The sequence below is a fragment of the Protobothrops mucrosquamatus genome, unplaced genomic scaffold, assembly GCF_001527695.2.
Source record: "Protobothrops mucrosquamatus isolate PMUCROS unplaced genomic scaffold, P.Mucros_1.0 scaffold849, whole genome shotgun sequence".
In the NCBI taxonomy this organism is placed as follows: domain Eukaryota; kingdom Metazoa; phylum Chordata; class Lepidosauria; order Squamata; family Viperidae; genus Protobothrops; species Protobothrops mucrosquamatus.
The window spans coordinates 124,444-142,510 of record NW_015387104.1 but is presented as its reverse complement, the minus strand read 5'-3'; the positions used below and the strand labels follow the sequence as shown (position 1 = coordinate 142,510).

Below are 18,067 nucleotides of genomic sequence, written 5' to 3'. Positions count from 1 at the left end.
AATACCCTCTCTGTGTTACTGTACTACTTTTCATTAGTTTAAAATGAAGATTAGATACTCTTAAATATGATGATGTGAGATCTCTCTCCTATTCTTAAGAAGTTAGGTTAAATTTTCAGTCTAGCTAAGTAGACAATATTTTAAATGTCAACCACAGGGGCAATACAGATAACACAGATGTGAGATGTGCACAATGTATAGCCCATTTAAATTTTTGCTGAAGCTTCAGAACAAAATTTAGAGTTCTCCCCATTTTCATTGTCTTTTAACTAATTGGTTGGGAAGGATTTTGGCACATTTTAGTCGCCAAATGCTAAAACCGGTCATATTAGAAAAGGCAACGAAGACCAGAATTGGTGTCCTAATAAAATCTTTCTCTGACACCAGTCCCTCTTTGAGAGAGATGGGCAATTCAGAAATGCAAAAAATAACTAACTCTTATCATTTTATCTAGTCTTATCATAAGACTCCTGCACAGATGACTCGTTAAAATACCTTTTGTAGGTAGTCGTTGCCTTACAACCATTCATTTAGGGATCATTCAAAGTTACAATGGCACTGAAAAATATGACTTACAACCGGTCTTCACACTTATGACCATTGCAGCATCCCCACAGTCATGTGATCAAAATTTGAATGCTTAGCAAACAAGCATATATTTATGATGTTTGCAGTTCCTGGGGTCAATCCCAGGATCACCATTTGCAATCTTGCCAGCTAGGTTCCAACAAATCAATTCAATGGCAAAAGCCAGATTCTTTTAATGATTCACCAGATCTGACCATATGATTCACTTAGCAACTGCACTGATTCTGATTTATTTAACCTGTTAACAAACCTTTGAGCTGAGTTGCGCATGCCTTTCTCTCTATAGTTCTGACTCAAAAACATAAATACCTTCCATGTAGCAAAAAGCTAGAAAAAAATTACAGAAATCTTGCATTCTTGCCAATACCAACATCTACCACTGGTCAAATTTTCTGAGTTAACAAACATATCCGGTACAGAATGCAAGTAGAGTTTATAAGCAATGTTTATAAACTCCATATTTCTTTCTTGTACTTGCCCTGCTTCAAAGGATGACTATGAAATTCAGTGGTACAGTCTATCACAATGATGGCGAACCTTTTAGAGACCGAGTGCCCAAACTGCAACCCAAAACCCACTTATGCATCGTCGAGTGCCGCGTGGGTGTGGCCCATTGGCTGGGTGTGGCCCATTGGCTGGGTGTGGCCCATTGGCTGGGTGTGGCCAAATAGGGGGTGTGGCCCATTGGCTGGGTGTGGCTGCGGTGGTAACGGCAGACTGGGTGGGACTAAAAAGTTCAATCAATCAATTCCAACTTTGCAAGATCTTTTTTTTTCTGCGAGAAGTTGAAATTGATTGATTGAACCTTTTTTTTTTTTTTTGCACACGGCGGCAGAGGCCTAAAGCGAAAAGGTTTTATAAAACCCAGCTGAAGGCCTAGGACTGGGGCGACGGCGCACATGCCCACAGAGAGGGGCCTGAGCGCCGCCTCTGGCACCTGTGCCATAGGTTCGCCACCACTGGTCTATCATATAGATAAGTTGATAAGAAAAACGTCTGCTAGTACAGGAACATTGGGACAAGTCAGCATCTCGGATACTGACTGATATGGTACTTTCCCATGCATAATTCTAGGGTATCATTCCTATCATTTAAAGGGAAGATCTTGAATATTTTTTCAGACTTTCTGGGAGAGATCTCAGGTTTCTCTGTGTAAAGCTACAGAACCTGCAATAAAAGTGACAGTATAATCACTTATGTACTTGCTGGGTTGATTTGTTTTGAGAAGCAAACTAACTCATTGTGAAACACCAGCGTTAGATCTTTTTTATTAGCAGGAAGGTGAGGGAAACAGGAAACTATATTTTCCCAACAAAAACATTAACAGCTACTAGAATTGATGGAGAGGCATTGTCACAGCCAACTGAATCTCCAGGGCAAAAAAAGTAGACTACAAAAGAGGTATGGAAGATGCTGTAGAAGAAGAAAAAAGACGGGAAGCGAAATTCAGCTAGTTCTGATTCCCAAGGGTGCAACTGCTTGCAGCAAGTGAAAAGGAAGTGAGTGGAAACAAAACCTATACTTGCATGTAATGGCCAGACTCAGCTAGAAATTATTCTGACGGGGTGTCTGCACAGATGCTATACCCTTGTGCATGATTCACAGAGATTGTGATGAAAAATCATTGTTATGGGGAAAAAAATAGTCACAACTTTGGAAAGTTCTGCAGACTTGTTAGATAAGAGAGGGCATTCCAGAAGTACAGTATGCCAGCAAAAAAGTATCCAAGGTACCACAAACCTTCATGTAATGAATGTATGGATTGATTCTTAAAACACTTATAATCCAAAGGAGAGCTAAATTGGTAGGACGCAGGCAGTCAACTCATGAACCAAAATAGAGAATCAATCAGGAAGACAGCAATTTAGGTGCCTGCAATATAATACAACGGATTCATGAAATACTTAATCAAGAGAAAGAAAGGCTTTCTGGAAAGCCGGGAAACAACAACTGAAGAACACAGTAAAGAAGGCTTGAATATAGCATTATTTTACTTGGGTGTTCCTTACGATGAGTCACTCATTCAGCTGCTAAGAGACTATATTACCTTTCTACAAACTCACTTGCATAGAAATAGCCACTTTATATGACTGAGAGATTCTTAGGTTTAGGGATAGAAATGTTTAGAGCGATTGCATTTGCATAATTTATTTTTTCTTATTCTGCTACTGCATTTACATAATCTATTTTTGATTGTTCTGCTATTGCATTTACATGATTTATTTTTGGTTATCCCTGTTGCAACAAAAAACCCAAAAGATATAGTTTCCAAGAATATTATTCCATTCAGAGCCCTAAATGAATGTTATACAATGGCAGTTTAGAAATGGTTTAATTATATGAAAAAAAGAAACAAAAAATATCCAGGAGGCTCTGTAGTGAAAACTTATGAATAAATCAGGCAAATTTTGACTTCAGAAATATTTTTCAGTCAACCTATTTATTTTTAAGTCGTACTTTCTACATCTTTTACAATGATAATCTTGATGACAACATGGATTGTGTGGGCATTTAATTTTATGCAGAGCCAATAAATTAAAATAGATAACCAGTGGATCCAAGATTACAGATAGCCATGTACTACCAGGTGCTTGATCTCAGAGCTCCCAGCGTGCCTTTAGGCCAATCACTATCTCTCAACCTAACTCATGCCATAGAGCTATTGTTGGGATAAAATTAGTATAGGAACCCAAATTACCTCGTAGTTTCAGAGAGAGAAAGAGGGATATAAAGGCTATCAGTCAATCAATCTGCTGGAAAATAGACAAAACTGGCAAACTGTAGAACAAAAACAGAAGTCTGAGCAGTGGTGGCCAAGAAAATATGAGCCCAGAGTAAAAAGCTGCTTTGTCCGAGTTTGTACAATCACAGAATATGATAAGTATGATTTTGAATCCTGCTCCTGGCTATGTCGCTTCAAATTATATTTGGGTTTACACCCGCAAAGGAATAATTCTCTAGAACAGGGGTGTCAAACTGCCAGCCCGCGGGCCTGTTTCATCATACTGGAGCCGCGCCCACCCCATTGCCGGCAATCGCGAAAAAGCTCCAATATGTTGCGCGACGTCATGTGACATCGCGAGGTTGACATGTCTGCTCTAGAATGTAATGGACTCTTTTCCCTTGTTGATCACAAATAAAGATACTGATATTCTAAAAGTTAGGAAATCAGAAGAACTATCTGAGCCCTATCAATTCATTTGCTATGAAGGAGTTCTTTACTTACATAGAAGTTTTCTAAAATCTTCTATAGACAATCCTTGGTGAACAATTGTTATTGGGCCTGGAATTTCCATCACTAAGCAATAGGGTCATAAAGTGCAATGTCACGTGACTATATTGCTTAGCGACAGCAAATCCCAGACATCCTCATTGAGCTGTTAAGCAATTACTGCACGTCATTAAGTGAGGAGCTTCTAACCCTGCCAGCTTCCAATAAAGTCAGTCGGGAAGCTGGCAGGAAGTTGCAAGTCCATGTTGTAAGCAAGCTGATGAGTGGGTAAAATGGCTGCTTCAATGTGCCATGAGTACAACTGGGGCAGAGGTGGGTGCTGCTGGGGGTGGGAGGATGCGCAAGCAGCTGCTATGGGTCCATACAAGCACAGCTGGGCTGCAGTGGCTCCTTTTTCAAATTATCTCTTAAATGAATTGGGCTTTCTTCCCCACCCAAAAAAATTGTGCAAGTGTAACAGGAAAAAAAAAAGCAACATTTCCAGCAGTGGAGAAAATAATTACAATCCCACTTATTAAGGAAGAACAATCAGTTTTTGCACAAGGGACTCTTTGGAAGTAGTCTAAGATGGGGGTCTGCAACCATGACAACTTTAAGACTTGTGGACTTCAGCTCCCAGAATTCCTCAGCCAGCTATGTTGGCTAAGGAATTCTGGGAGCTGAAGTCTACAAGTCTTAACGTCTTAAAGTTGTCAAGGTTGCAGACCCCTGATCTAAGAAAAGAAACTGAATATTTGTAGCATACCCATTTTGTATGGAATAATATTTGGAGTATTATTACATTTGCATATAACATAGCTGGCTGAGGAATTCTGGGAGCTGAAGTCCACGTCTTAAAGTTGTCAAGGTTGCAGACCCCTGATCTAAGAAAAGAAACTGAATATTTGTAGCATACCCGTTTTGTATGGAATAATATTTGGAGTATTATTACATTTGCATATGACATGCTATATTTACGTCTTAGTTATCCAACAATCCTAACCAATTATCCTGCAAGTAGCATACCTAATCAGCTCTCTGAAGTTGTGTACCCACACTTTTTGTGTCATGCAAAATAAAAAAAGACTCTGGAACAAGCCAGGTCAGCTTGGATTACATGATATAGGAAGCTTGGATTACATGATATAAGAAGCTTGACTAAGTAAGTCATAGGCAGTTCACTTGTCATTTTCACTCATGACCACACTCAGAAGGTAGAACAAAGAACATATAATAATGGAGTTGGAAGGGACCTTGGAGGTCTTCTAGTGTCCAACTCTTTGGTCAAGACCCTCTACCATTCCAGATAAATGGCTGTCAGGTCTCTTGTTGAAAACTTCCAGTGATGGAGCACCCACAACTTCTAGTGGCAAGCCATTCCACTGATTAATTGTTCTCACTGGCAAGAGCAGGAAATTCCTCTTTAGTTCTAGGTTGGATACTCTTCTACTCGTTACTTCTTGTCCTACCCTCATGTGCTTTGGAGAATAGGTCAAACCCCTCTTCTCTGTGACAGCCACTCAAATACTAGAAGACTGCTATCATATCACCTCTAGTCTTTCATTTTGTAACATTAGACATACCTAGTTCCTCAGTTGTTCGTCATATGGTTTAAAAATTAGGAAAAATAAAACAAGAATAAAGAATCTTACCCTTTACAAGCTGAAGGGTTGAGAAATACTGTTGCTTTCTTTATCTGCATATTGGAAGGAATAATTTGGTTGCCCCATACCTAATAATAAAGAGAAAGTGATGGTTTACTGTTTCAGAATAATTAGTATTTTTCATTTGGATATTGAACAATAATACTCTATTTTGGTAATTACTGCATACCTTCCCGCTGAAAGGAATGAACTTAAGGAAACTTGCAACAAGCAACTTCTAAAAGTGCCTCGGATATTCTGAATTCTAAACCCCTAGCTAAGTAACACAGATGTTTTTATTTTCAATACTCAAAACCAGGTCCAATTTTACAAATATCAGGGGACAAAGACGAAGCAATGAAGTCTGAAAGTTAATCAGCTGTTTAAATCATGATTAAAGTCATTAATCACATCATACCCGTGTCAGAAGCTCCAAGGCGCTTCTAGGTTGAAAGGATTAGCTGGTGACATCACTGTTGCCCAGGGGAGGCCCAGTTGGAGGCTCCTTTCATATCCCCAGCAGATGCTGGAGTGAAGGACGAAAGCTCACCTCGCCCCAAGGCAGCACTTGGGTCTTGGAACGTGGGCTTACTAACCTCCAAGCCAGCATCCTAACCATGCGAGCCACTATGCTCCTAGTCATTCATAAAAGTATTAATTAGCCACGGATTGGGGATTTTGTTCACCCATGGATCAACCCAGCTGTAACTGCTTTTAATCTTTAAGGTGTTTGTTCAAGATATCACATTCAACTTTAGTTTAGACCTCTCAGAGAGTGAGATGGGGGGTACTTAAATTTGATAAATATGAGGGCAATTCAGAAATAAAACTCCATTTGGTTATCAATGACAGACACTCGCAGATATAGAACTTTTATTATACACATTAGAAAACTACAATATTACATTACTTTCAAGTTTCAACATAATCGCCATTCAAATTGAGGCACTTGTCATAACGTCTTAAAGGTTTGAAATTCCTTAGCAGTAGTCGCTCGATGCCAAATCTGGGCTATGGGGGTGTGTGTGATCAAAAACATCCCAACGGAACTGCTGAAGGTGTGTGTGTGTTACTTTGTTCTGGGGTTTGTCAGAAACGTGGGAGCATTTGGGGAAAATTGGAGCAAATAAAGGGCAGTTTGAACTGCCAGTTAACTGTTTTGCCTCTGTGCTATGCCCTGGGTCATCACACTCACTCTCCCTTGCTGAAGGCCTTCTTGATCGCTCTTTTAAACAACAGCAAAGTAGGGGCCATCTGGATTTGGGGGGAGGGAACCTTCTGCTACAGGGCAGGCCTACTACAGAGAAATCTACATCTAGAAATGTAATAAGCTCATAGTGGCTACCTCTCTTTCTCCATTACCCCAAATTCAACTAGTGTCACCAATATTCATCACCACCAACTATAAGGGAAACTGAGAAAAGGGCAAAGTGCAACTTTGTGCAACAGCTATTTTTATATTAACAAAGGTGGAGATTTTTTAATATAAAGGTTACTATCCACTGTACTGAGTACCCATAGCCTGAAAAAATATCAGTTTTCCCAAATGCCTATGAAGACATACCCTTCTCAATTATCACAAATACCTGGAAGCTCTTCACCACTGATTTATGCTTTGCAGAATTTGAGGTATAATTAGATGCAAAGCCTAAGCTCTGCGAGAAGAAAGCAGTGGTTGTAGTATTTGAGCAACTGAATACTGACATCCCTGTTGATAGGCTACTCACGTAGAACGGACCCACTGGGACAATCTCCAGAATCCTGCACAAGTGAGATAAGGAGGGGATTTTAATCTAATTTGATCTTATTAAATGGTATTACCTGGGCTTCTTGGCATGCAGCTCTCCTTAGCAGGTTATCACTGTGACAGGGGAAGAGGAGAAAAAACAAAAAATGGATATTAAATAAGCTAAATTTAGAGGAGATATAAGTATGCATTTTAAAAAGGATTTCTGCTTTGGCAGACATAAATCTTAAATCAAAACTTTTCAAAGGGACTATGGATTAGGAATGCATACCATTCCCACAGTCCTAATTTTGATGATATGGTATTTGTTATTAATTTCTCTAGGTACCAATTTATTAAAAGCATATGTGACCCCTGCACTAGACTACATGATGGATTAACGTTTTATCCACAGCAGCGATCAAAGTAACAAAATTCTCCATTACTGTATGTAAATATTATGGACTTTTTTTTAAAAAAAAAAAACTTCTCCATAAACTGCATAGCTGGCCAGAAAATTTGGCCAATTTTTCCTGACACAATAGCTGATGATGGATAGCATCAGAACCACTGTTCCTCATTTTTTTGCTATTCCCTCCCCTTCCTTCAACCTGTACATATATACACAAAACAACACACTAGGCACTCTGAGTTTGAATTTCTGAATTTAGGCATATGCTAACTCTCTCTACTTCTAACATTTGCCAAGGAGATTAGCATACATTTGCTTTCATTAAGAAGTTTCATGACTAAAATGGTGTGCAGGGAGGGCATACTCTGGGGGGGGACGGGGGACAGTGAACCAAATTTAAAGATTTAGTGTGTTGCATGCTTGGACAGCAAGTTTCACGCTTCAGCTAAAGCATCCTGGTTTTGTAGAGGTTGATAGAATGGAATTTACTTTCTCTGTTTATCCTGAAGGCATGTTTTCTCTACTTCCCCATTTGCTGGAAGCAACAGTGATAATTAGATGGTAAATTTAATAAACAAACAAATGGAAATTCAGTTATAATTTTATTGTGCTGAACCAATTATTTTTCTATCTTCATGGTTTTGGATGGAAAATAATTGGTTCAGCATAATAAAATTAAGAGATAAAAAATAGAAACACAGTAACATTATAACACAATATGTTAATGACATAATACAATTTCAAAATTAATCATAAAAGGGGATAAAGGAAAAATGTTTGACAAGATTGCTCAAAAGTGTTAACATCCCTTTATCAATCAATCAATCAATCAATCAATCAAACAATCCTGCAACACCAATTTAATATTGACATACAACACTACCAATAGCCTTGATTGCTATAAATCACCTCTATAATTTTAGCCCAGGGGGTCCTCAACCTTGGCAACTTTAAGACTTGTGGACTTTGCTGGCTGAGGAATTCTGGGAGTTGAAGTCCACAAGTCTTAAAGTTGCCAAGGTTGAGGACCCCTGTTTTAGCCAATACCTTCTAAATAGCAATAGCACTTAGACTTACATATTGCTTCACAATGCTTTACAGCCCTCTCAAAGCGGTTTACAGAGTGAGCATATTGCCCCCCCCCAAACAATCTGGGTCCTCATTTGATTTCAGCAACCCTGACCACAAAATGCTATAGGGATTCCTTAAAATGTTATGTAGCTGAAGCGAGATGACAACGTCAAACTTTTACATCTGTTAGGACATTCCTATTTTAATACCCCTTGCTTGAAAAACTCTGAATCTGAAGAAGATACCACTTTCAACCCCAAGAGTGAAAGCCAGTGGGTAAAAGTCCAAGTGGTTCCTAACTATGTTTTGCAACAATTGAAGTCAAGGACACATAGATCAAAAGGATTTGCTCCCTTTAAGAAAGCAGTCCTCAACCTTTGCAGCTTGGTGGCCTGGCTGAGGGGGGGAGAAGAGGGGAATTAGGCCGTACAAGTGGTGGGCTGGCCAGCACCCGCATGCAGCTCGACTTGCACAAGTTGAGCTACGTGCCCGTGTGCACACGTGCTTGCCTGCCACTTGCACAAGTCGATTTGCATGCATATGTGCGCTGGCCCACCACTCATGTGGCCCAGTTCCAAATAGGGCATGGTCTGGTAGTGGGCTGTGGCCTGGGGATTGGGGACCTCTGTTTTAAGAGATTTAAAGAGCAGTCCATAAGTACTAAAGGCCATATATTAAGGATTACGCTTCGATCCAAGCAACTATGACGATGCCTTATATTGTTTGTAACTTACTTTGCATCTTCTCTCCCTAGCCTATTCTTTGGCACCACTCAAAATTAGTTCAATCGAACAACTTTTTATTCAAACCAAATCACTTCCTGCCATAGTAACCTCTCCAGAGGTAAGATCATTGATTTACAATAAAAAACCAATCAGGAGAAATTCAAAGTAAGCAACAAGATAAGACACTCAATGGGAAACCTTTAGTGAAAATAATGGGGCAAACAGAAACAAGCTTCCTAAGCAAGAGAATGTATAAATAATAAATTACCCCAATTATTCCTAATTGGAATATTTATCAAAGGATTCCTTAGAGCAGTGGTTCTCAACCTGTGGGTCGGGACCCCATTTGGGGTCGATCAACCATTTCACGGGGGTCGCCAAGCAAGGCTGTCCGCCATTTTTTTGTCCGCCATTTTTTTGTCCGCCATTTTTTCCCCTTTTCCGGCGGGTGCCTTACCTCCCTTGGGCTGGGCCAGCTGGTGGTCGGCCTGCTCCGTCTCTGCCGCTTGCCAGCTATGCCTCGGCTGGCGCAGGGGGCGGAACCACGCATGCGCGGTGCTCCCGGGCAGGGAAAGTCCTCGACTTACGACCGGTTGGGTAGTCCTCGACTTACGACCGGTTTAGTCCTCGACTTACGACCGGTTTAGTCCTCGACTTACGACCGGTTGGGGTCGCGGCATTAAAAAGGTTGAGAACCACTGCCTTAGAGGTTTTAGAACTCCTCTTAATGTTCAGAGGAATACATCGAGCATGTTAAGAAATAGGGACACTTTATACCAATAGTAGACTTTTGATTAATTGAAGTCATTTTATTGGGTACTAGTTAAAAACCAGCTCTAGAACTGAAGTGGATTGGAAGGGTAAAAAGGTTAACATACAGAAGGGAGGTGAACCACTGCAGTAGACCAAAGAAAGAAAGCTCGGCTACTAAAAACAGAAACCTTACTTTTTCCAAACTACTGTGATGCAGTGGTTCCGTCCCTGATATGGAGGGGAGGAGAAGGCCTGTCTTTGGAATTTGAGCTTATTTTCCTCCAGCCTAGCACACAAGTTCCCTTCCATGCACCATCCAACGTTTTCTTTGGCAGGCAGCTCTTTTGCTCTGTCCACTTAACAACCCATATGGTCGCTTAAGCTAAACTGAGGGAGCCACGATTGTGGTCACTGAGCAAAGTGGCCACGTGAGCCTGTTGCTTAATGACAGCAATGACTTATGACCAGAATTCCGGGCCCAATTGTGGTTGTAAATTCCCTACCAGGAAGAAGGTAAGCAAAATATAACCATAGGAAAGAGGAGGGGGGTTAGAATGGAGGAAAACCCTTCCCAATTGTTACTCTGATAGAAAAGCACTCAGGGAATATTTTTTCTTAACATGAATTTTAACATTAAGAGCTGTGGTGGCGCAGTGGTTAGAATGCAGTATTGCAGGCTAATTCTGCCAGCTGTCAGTTCGATTCTCACCAGCTCAAGGTTGATTCAGTCTTCCATCCTTCCGACATCGGTAAAATGAGGACCCAGATTATTGGGGGCAATATGCTGACACTATAAATTGCTTAGAGAGGACTGTAAGGCACTGTGAAGAGTTATATAAGTCTAAGAGCTATTGCTATTTTTCCCTAGTTTACAAACTAATCTGGTCCATTTCCTAATCTTTCTTTTGCCATCATCTACTCCTACCAAATATTACTCCCACTCTATTCAGTTTATGGAGGTATCATACTGATGGGCAGAGCTCTGCCCCCCTTTACATAACTTCTTGCCAACATTTTCCAATAATGTAGTGAAAACAGGCAGAGCATGGTGTCTGGAATACTTCCTAATTCCATTACAAGCAGTGGCTATAGGAAACTTCTGTGTTTTCTTCTATGCAATGAAGTAAATTGTTTTGAGTGTCTGTGTACAGATGTGCATGCACACTTGCATGTTTTTATTTTCCTCTTCAGTTACATCTATAGATATCTGTATGCACTGAGAAGCACAGGGCATTTATGCTCTACTCTGATTCAAGTAACTAGCATGGAGGCAGGGGCTTAGACGGAGCAGTTGCCAACACTACATGCTATTGCTCAACTGTGTTTCCCTTATGGAAGATAAGGGGGGGTGTCTCTTCAGCCTCTGGCTGGATCTGATCCATTATTTAAATGTGATCATTGTGGCTAGCTTCTCCCCTGTAATGCAATGTGGGAATGATCTTGGGGAAAGAGATGCTGCCTAGGAAATAATCGCGACAGGAGACAGAGGAGCCCCCAGTGGCTTAATGGTCAGAGAAAGAAACTTAGAAAGGACTCTCCCTCCTAGATGAAGCAGTTAAAAGTGGCAGCAGGAGGTTTTGTATTTTTAGACTTGCAAGATTCTGTTAATGTAGCCTTACATTAGGTCAGGGGTAGGCAACCTTGGCTCTTTTATGACTCGTGGACTTCAACTCCCAGAATTCCTGAGCCAATATGGCTGGCTCAGGAATTCTGGGAGTTGCAGTCCACGAGTCATAAAAGAGCCAAGATTGCTTACCCCTGCATTAGGTGATCTAGATTTAGATCATCTAGCGTTTATTGTTTGGTTTTACTTGGGAGGATTGACATCTCCCCAGCACCAAATTTGGTACCATTTTGTTGTGTTTGGAGAGAGCTATTGCTCTTTCTAAAGAGTCCCTTCCAACTTTATTTATTTATTATTATTATTTATTAAAATTACAATTACAACAATAAAAATACAAACTAAAATGAAAAAATAGAAAATGTTGAAAATATATATACCGTAAAGAAATAAAAATGATTTTTCCCTTCATCACAACAAGTATAAACAATTTTAGTATACCTTCTCTTAAAAAACAGCAAATATCTCTTCTTCTCATATCCCATTTCTTATCCTCAGATAAATCCTTAAAGCCTTGCAATTTTAGTCCTGATGTCAGCAAAAGTCCATTAATGGTTACCAGAGATGACAATATGTCTATTTTAACCTACTACATAACCAAGATGTCATTTAGGGTTGCTTTTTGATGGGCGAAGGGCAGTATACCTCATTTCATTTGCAAATTGGATTTCCCAGTTCTATTTGACTTGGCTCTTGTGGCTTTGGGAAAGCTACTCGTGACAGCTGCTCATAAGATCCAGTATAGAAAAACAGTACAGATTAACACTAGCAGCAACTTCTCTTCTTAATTCCCTCCCTTATTAAAAAAAACAAAACAAAGCAGTGAGCTATAGCTATCTACCAGACCCAATGAGGCTTTCTTATAAATAAAGACAATGATGCTTAAAGGCCTCTTTGCAGCATGCCTGCCTCCTATTAAAAATATTTAAACTATTTTAAAATGAGATAGAGAGACTGGTGTTCCTTGAGCACCGTACTGCCTATTCCTGTATTATTGCATCAGGAACAATTCAAGCATTCAAGCTAAGTCCTGAGAGGGCAGATTGAGGGAACAGGGCTTGTTTAGCCTGGGGATATTACAGTATGCTTCAAATACCTGAAGTGATATCATACAGATGAAGCTTATGATGTGTTCGCTATCATCCCAGAGCACAAGACATGGAATTTAATGGTTTAAAATCTTTGGAAGATGTAATGGAATGTGTGGATGACCTTGGGGAACACAAAGGAAGAGATGCTGCCCAAGAAATAACCAGAGGGGAGGGAGGAGATCCCAAGGGATTAGTCAGAGAAAGAAACTTTTAAAAGGACTATCCTAAATGATCAAGCAGTTAAAAGCCACAGACGGAAATTTGTACCTCCAGATTTGCAAGACTGATGTCAAATATCCCAGTTAAAACAGACAGAAAATTATCTAGATAAGCTAATTCTACCTTATAGTAAGGCTACATTGACAGAATCTTGCAAGTCCAAAGACACAAACCTGCTTGATCAAGAAGGATGTGTCCTTCCCAATTTTTTCTCTCTGATATTGTTAAGCCTTTTGGGACTCCTCCATCTTGTCTGGTTGTTTCCAAGACAGCATTTCGTCCCCTTGTTCCCCAAAATCATTCACATATTCTATTACAGAAGGCATATTTGAGATGAATGTTAGAAGAAATTACCTAAGTAAAAGCAGTTCAGGCAACCAACTAATAGAGGGAAGTTGGCCTTTAATGGATATAACATTGTTTGAAACTACTACTGTATGATTGCATGCAAATCTTTTAGTAGCAAATACATTGAATTACAGCACATGGTTCTGATGTCTCCCTTTAAATTAGTATATCTAAATAAAGATCGCACCCTTTAAGTTATACATTATTCAGTTCTGACCTTAAAGCTAATTAATGTTTTTAAAAACTCTTTTAAATCTAAAATGCATGTTATTTCTTTCCTCATAATAATTTTTCATCGATTTTTGAAGAAAAAATAGGAATAAACTAAGTTCTTAAAACTTACCCAAAGACGTTTCTCTCTTGCAGATACATAAAATGAAAATAGTCTCTTGCTGACCCAGTTGCTTAAACTTTTTATAATTTTATACATGGATTCTCAGATTATACACACACAAACAACTCTGCAAAGTCTTTAAAATTCTCTGCTTTCTTATGATATTCAGAAAAGCTGTCAAATCCAGTTAGCTTCATATGGTGGAGAGAGAAAAATTAGCTTGGGGGGGGGTCATTCCTCATTCCTCTATCCATTTCACTGCTCTAATTCAATATATTCCTTGGTTACAACAAAGAGCAAAAACTAACTCGGAGACAATCTATAGCACTTTTGCAACCTCTGTTGGCCTTGAGTGTTTTTTTTAAATCCAATCCAATCATTAAAAGATTCCATAATAATTACCAGTGTTTTCCATAAAGCCAGTTTCCTCCCCAGGTAACCAGGCAGATCCCAAGTGTAGTCTTCTTCCAATGATTTCTGAGGGCTTGAAACATTCTGATCACCTTGGCCATGTTTAGATTTTATTCTATAATGTAGTGTACAATTCCGATGTGAAAAAAGACCTCTGTGTGGAAAAAAAGAAAGATGAATATTCTTAAAACTAGATGATAGATTTGATGTTAGTTAATCAATGTATAACCATATAAGCTTTACAGCAGGTGGTATGCAGTGATCTGTGAATTCTGTTTGCAGGTATGACAAGTTTGAGAACAATTCTAACTATCTTTTCCAGGCCCTGTCTTGGTTTCAACAGTTCCACAATGACTTCCATTTCTTGGCAATTTTTTTTAACCATTGAAGTAGGTAGCAGGAATTTGTCCCTTGATTTGTAAGAATGAATGATCTTCATTTTCAATTGCTCAGACATGCTTACAGGACCCATGTTTGTTAAAAGTAGAAAGAACAATCACAACCTGAAATAACAGAAGAGTCAGAATGGACCTGTAGAAGTTTGTGGCAAACTGTAAGCCTAATCAGTCTATTAACTTTTTAGGCCTTATTCATAGCATCACTGGGGGAAAAAGTACTGCCGGAATGGTGTTGAAACTTGTACAAACTGCCACGCTCATTGTTTTATTTTAAATTTGTAAACTATAGTACCTACACACACTAACCAGAAAACATGCTTGCTTTCAGAAATTGTGGGTGCATTGGAGGTTTTTTAAAAAGATTGGACAGCCATTTGTCCGGGATGATATAATTTTAATTATTAGGCCATTGCAAATATTTCCTTTTAATCGGGTTTTAAATTGGTATTTATTGTAATATTGGTTTTATAAGGCTGTCAGCCGCCCTGAGTCCGGTAAGGAGAAGGGCGGGATACAAATCAAATAAATAAATAAATAAATAAATAAAATAAATAAGGACTCCTGCTCGAGCAGGGGGTTGGACTAGAAGACCTCCAACTGTTATTCTGTATGTTCAATATTTAAAACGACCACTGGCAAGTGACTTGCCATTGACTTCTTCCTAGGGCTGAGAGAGAATGACTGGCCCAAGGTCATCCAGATGGTCTTGTGCCTAAGGCACAAGTCTCCCAGTTCCTGGCTTGTGCCTTAACTGGTTTCAAGTCCTTTAATTCTGATTTGTACTATTTCAGATACTTCTCCATAGATTAAGCAGTTCCTTTTATTATCAGAATTAAAAATATATTTGCCAGCTCAGGTTAAGGGTATGTGTGCAGGGAGTAGCTGGTTCATCTGATACACTAAGATAAAATATGCTAGTTATTGTACAGTACAAATCCACCCAGGACAATTCGTTGCTGCTTGTGCGTCTAAGGTAAACCCAAGTCAGAGTTTGTTTAACAAGGATTAATTGGCCAGCCCCAGATGCTCATTTTCTACATCACTGCTTTCCAATATGCAAGCTTCAGCTGCACTGGGTCCACCACGCCGATCGGCATGGACATCATGATTCAATATTATGGAAACTGCACTTAGCCCACGAGGAGGTTCCGGGCGGAAACCTTCCCTGCGCTGACCAGGTGATCCACAGTCAATCGGTGCCGGCAAAGAACCCATTCGAATCTTTTGGTTGCAGGTGCGGCGATTACAAATAAAAGCCGGAAGATAGTGGAGACCGCCTTCGCGGGGCTCACCTGAGACAAGGAGCCTCGCAGTATCGCCTTCGGTCTTCCCGATACACGGCTAACCTCCACCTTCCTGCTTTTTAGGGGCGGGGCAAGCTGCTCTGCCCGCTTGCCGCGGAGCCAGGAAGGGTCTCTCTTTTTGCCTTCCCGCTGACGTCGCTGCCAGTTTCTGCTCAGCTTCTCTTTGCCCGCTTCCTGGTGCTGCGCTTAGCTTTGCTTGCCGGGGAACAATGGATAGCTTCGCCTTGGTTCCGCGGACAGGCCCAGGTCATCCTTGCCTGCAGGAAGGGCGCAAGGAAAGAGCAGAGCTGGATTGCTACTCCAGTCCTCGCCAGTTTTGTTGAGCACAATCCTTCTGGGAGATGCTGTGGCCTTTTCGGAAGGGAAGAAGAAGGTTAATAAGCTCCCCTCCCTCGCGCTCTTTCGTATTTATTTATTATCAGAGGTATACACTAACTTTCCCATTATCTACCTACCTGGGCAATTGCCTAATTCGTCATAACTACAATTGGTTTCTTTTACATTGATGGCTGTTATGCAGCGTTTTGATGACTAAAACATTTTAATCTTTTACCTAAAATGAGTAACTTATGTTCTAGGGCACAGACATAAAGGGGTGTGTGAGTTGTATATCCCACAGTTTCTTCAAGAAAATGGATGTTTCTTGAAGATGTGGTATGTAGTCAACCTAGCATTTTGATCAAATGTCACGTTTGGTCATTTATTCTACATAAAATGCTTATTCAAGATCTTCAAAACTTTTGGAGTATTTTATATAATATAATATAATAATGATAAAGTTGGAAGGGACCTCGGAGATCATCTAGTAGTCCAACCTCCTGCTCAGGCAGGAAACCCTATACTATTTCGGACAAATGGCTGTCCAGTTTCTTCTTAAAAACTTCCAGTGTTGGAGCATTCACCGCTTCTGGAGGCAGGTTGTTCCACTGGTTAATTGTTCTAACTGTCAGGAAGTTTCTCCTTAGTTCTAGATTGCTTCTCTCCTTGATTAGTTTCCACCTGTTGCTCCTTGTCCTGCCTTCAGGCTTAAAAACAAAAACTAGCACCAGGATATGATGGGATTCTATCCCACTATACTGTACAGTAGAAGATAGTCCCAAATATGCCATAAATTAGGCACATTCAAAGTTTTACAGAAGTAGAACTCTGTCTTAAGTTTCAGTTTGAAATGGCATTGCCCAACATAACATTTGAGATCAGATGGTTTGGTGCATACAACTTTCTTCTATTTAGTGACCTTTTGCAGATGATGCAAAAAGATATTCTAGACAGCTATGCATACAGTTTTCTTGGAACTTTTATTTTGTCCATTTTCTAACAGTTAAATTATATTGATTAAATTGTGTTGCCCAGATCATTCAAATCTGGTTTATAGAAAATTCCACAGGTAAAGCGCATTATATTTGGAAAATTTTCTTTGGATAAAATGCAACATAGTTCAAAAACATAACCGGCAATTAACCAACAGCTGTCTTTCCAAAATCGTAGTATATCTCAGTTATTTACAGTATATACTTGGGCTTATAGTCCATTCCCAGTTTAAAAATACTCTGAATAATTTTAACATTCTGCTACAGAATGTTAAAAGAAAACAATAGCCCATGAACAACTGTAATCATTGCAATCCTGATATCTGAGAATCTGGTATTATCATATGAAAATCCTCAACCAGGAAGGCCATCTACTCATAACAGCTATACCCAGGGCTTTTTTTTTCCCTCATAGAACGCCCAGAACGGAGTTCCGGCACCTTTTTTGGATGGAACCTTGTAGGGTAGGCAAGGCGGGTTGTATGACATGGGTGAGTTCCGGCACCTTTTTTTTTTTTTTTTTTTTTACAAAAAAAGCACTGGCTATACCTCAACATTCTTTCAAAGAGCCATAGTTTGAGGACTTTCTGAAAAATCAAAAGGGTGGGGACCAATTTAATTCTGGATAAAATTATGTTCCAAAGAAGGGGACGTCATGACTGAGAAAGTTTGTCTTGTAGTCCCTGAAAATGACAGTCCCTAAAAAGGGACAGACCTTCTTAGATATATTTAATTATTAAATTTTTATGCTGTCCATCTCACCTATGAGACAATTCTGGGCACCTTACATATTACAAAAAGAGAACTAGAAAAGCAATTGAATATTAAAACTGCAGATTAAAAATTTAAAACTATACAAATTGTTTAATTAAAAAACCCCTCCCTTTTAATGACCCTATAGT

The 18,067-nt window shown here is 39.7% G+C and overlaps 1 protein-coding gene across 1 annotated transcript in view; it reads right to left on the bottom strand.

Moving 5' to 3' along the window:
* AGK (acylglycerol kinase) overlaps nt 1-15,914 on the bottom strand; it is a 37,396-nt gene extending 21,482 nt beyond the window's left edge. Inside the window, exons 1-4 of the mRNA XM_015819021.1 lie at nt 15,844-15,914; nt 14,145-14,307; nt 7,264-7,303; nt 5,452-5,531 (exon numbers count right to left, since the gene is read on the bottom strand). Coding sequence (XP_015674507.1) covers nt 5,452-5,531; nt 7,264-7,303; nt 14,145-14,254 — 230 coding nt within the window. The 5' untranslated portion in view covers nt 14,255-14,307; nt 15,844-15,914. The remainder of the gene's footprint in view (nt 1-5,451; nt 5,532-7,263; nt 7,304-14,144; nt 14,308-15,843) is intronic.
* Between the last annotated feature and the right edge of the window lie 2,153 nt (nt 15,915-18,067).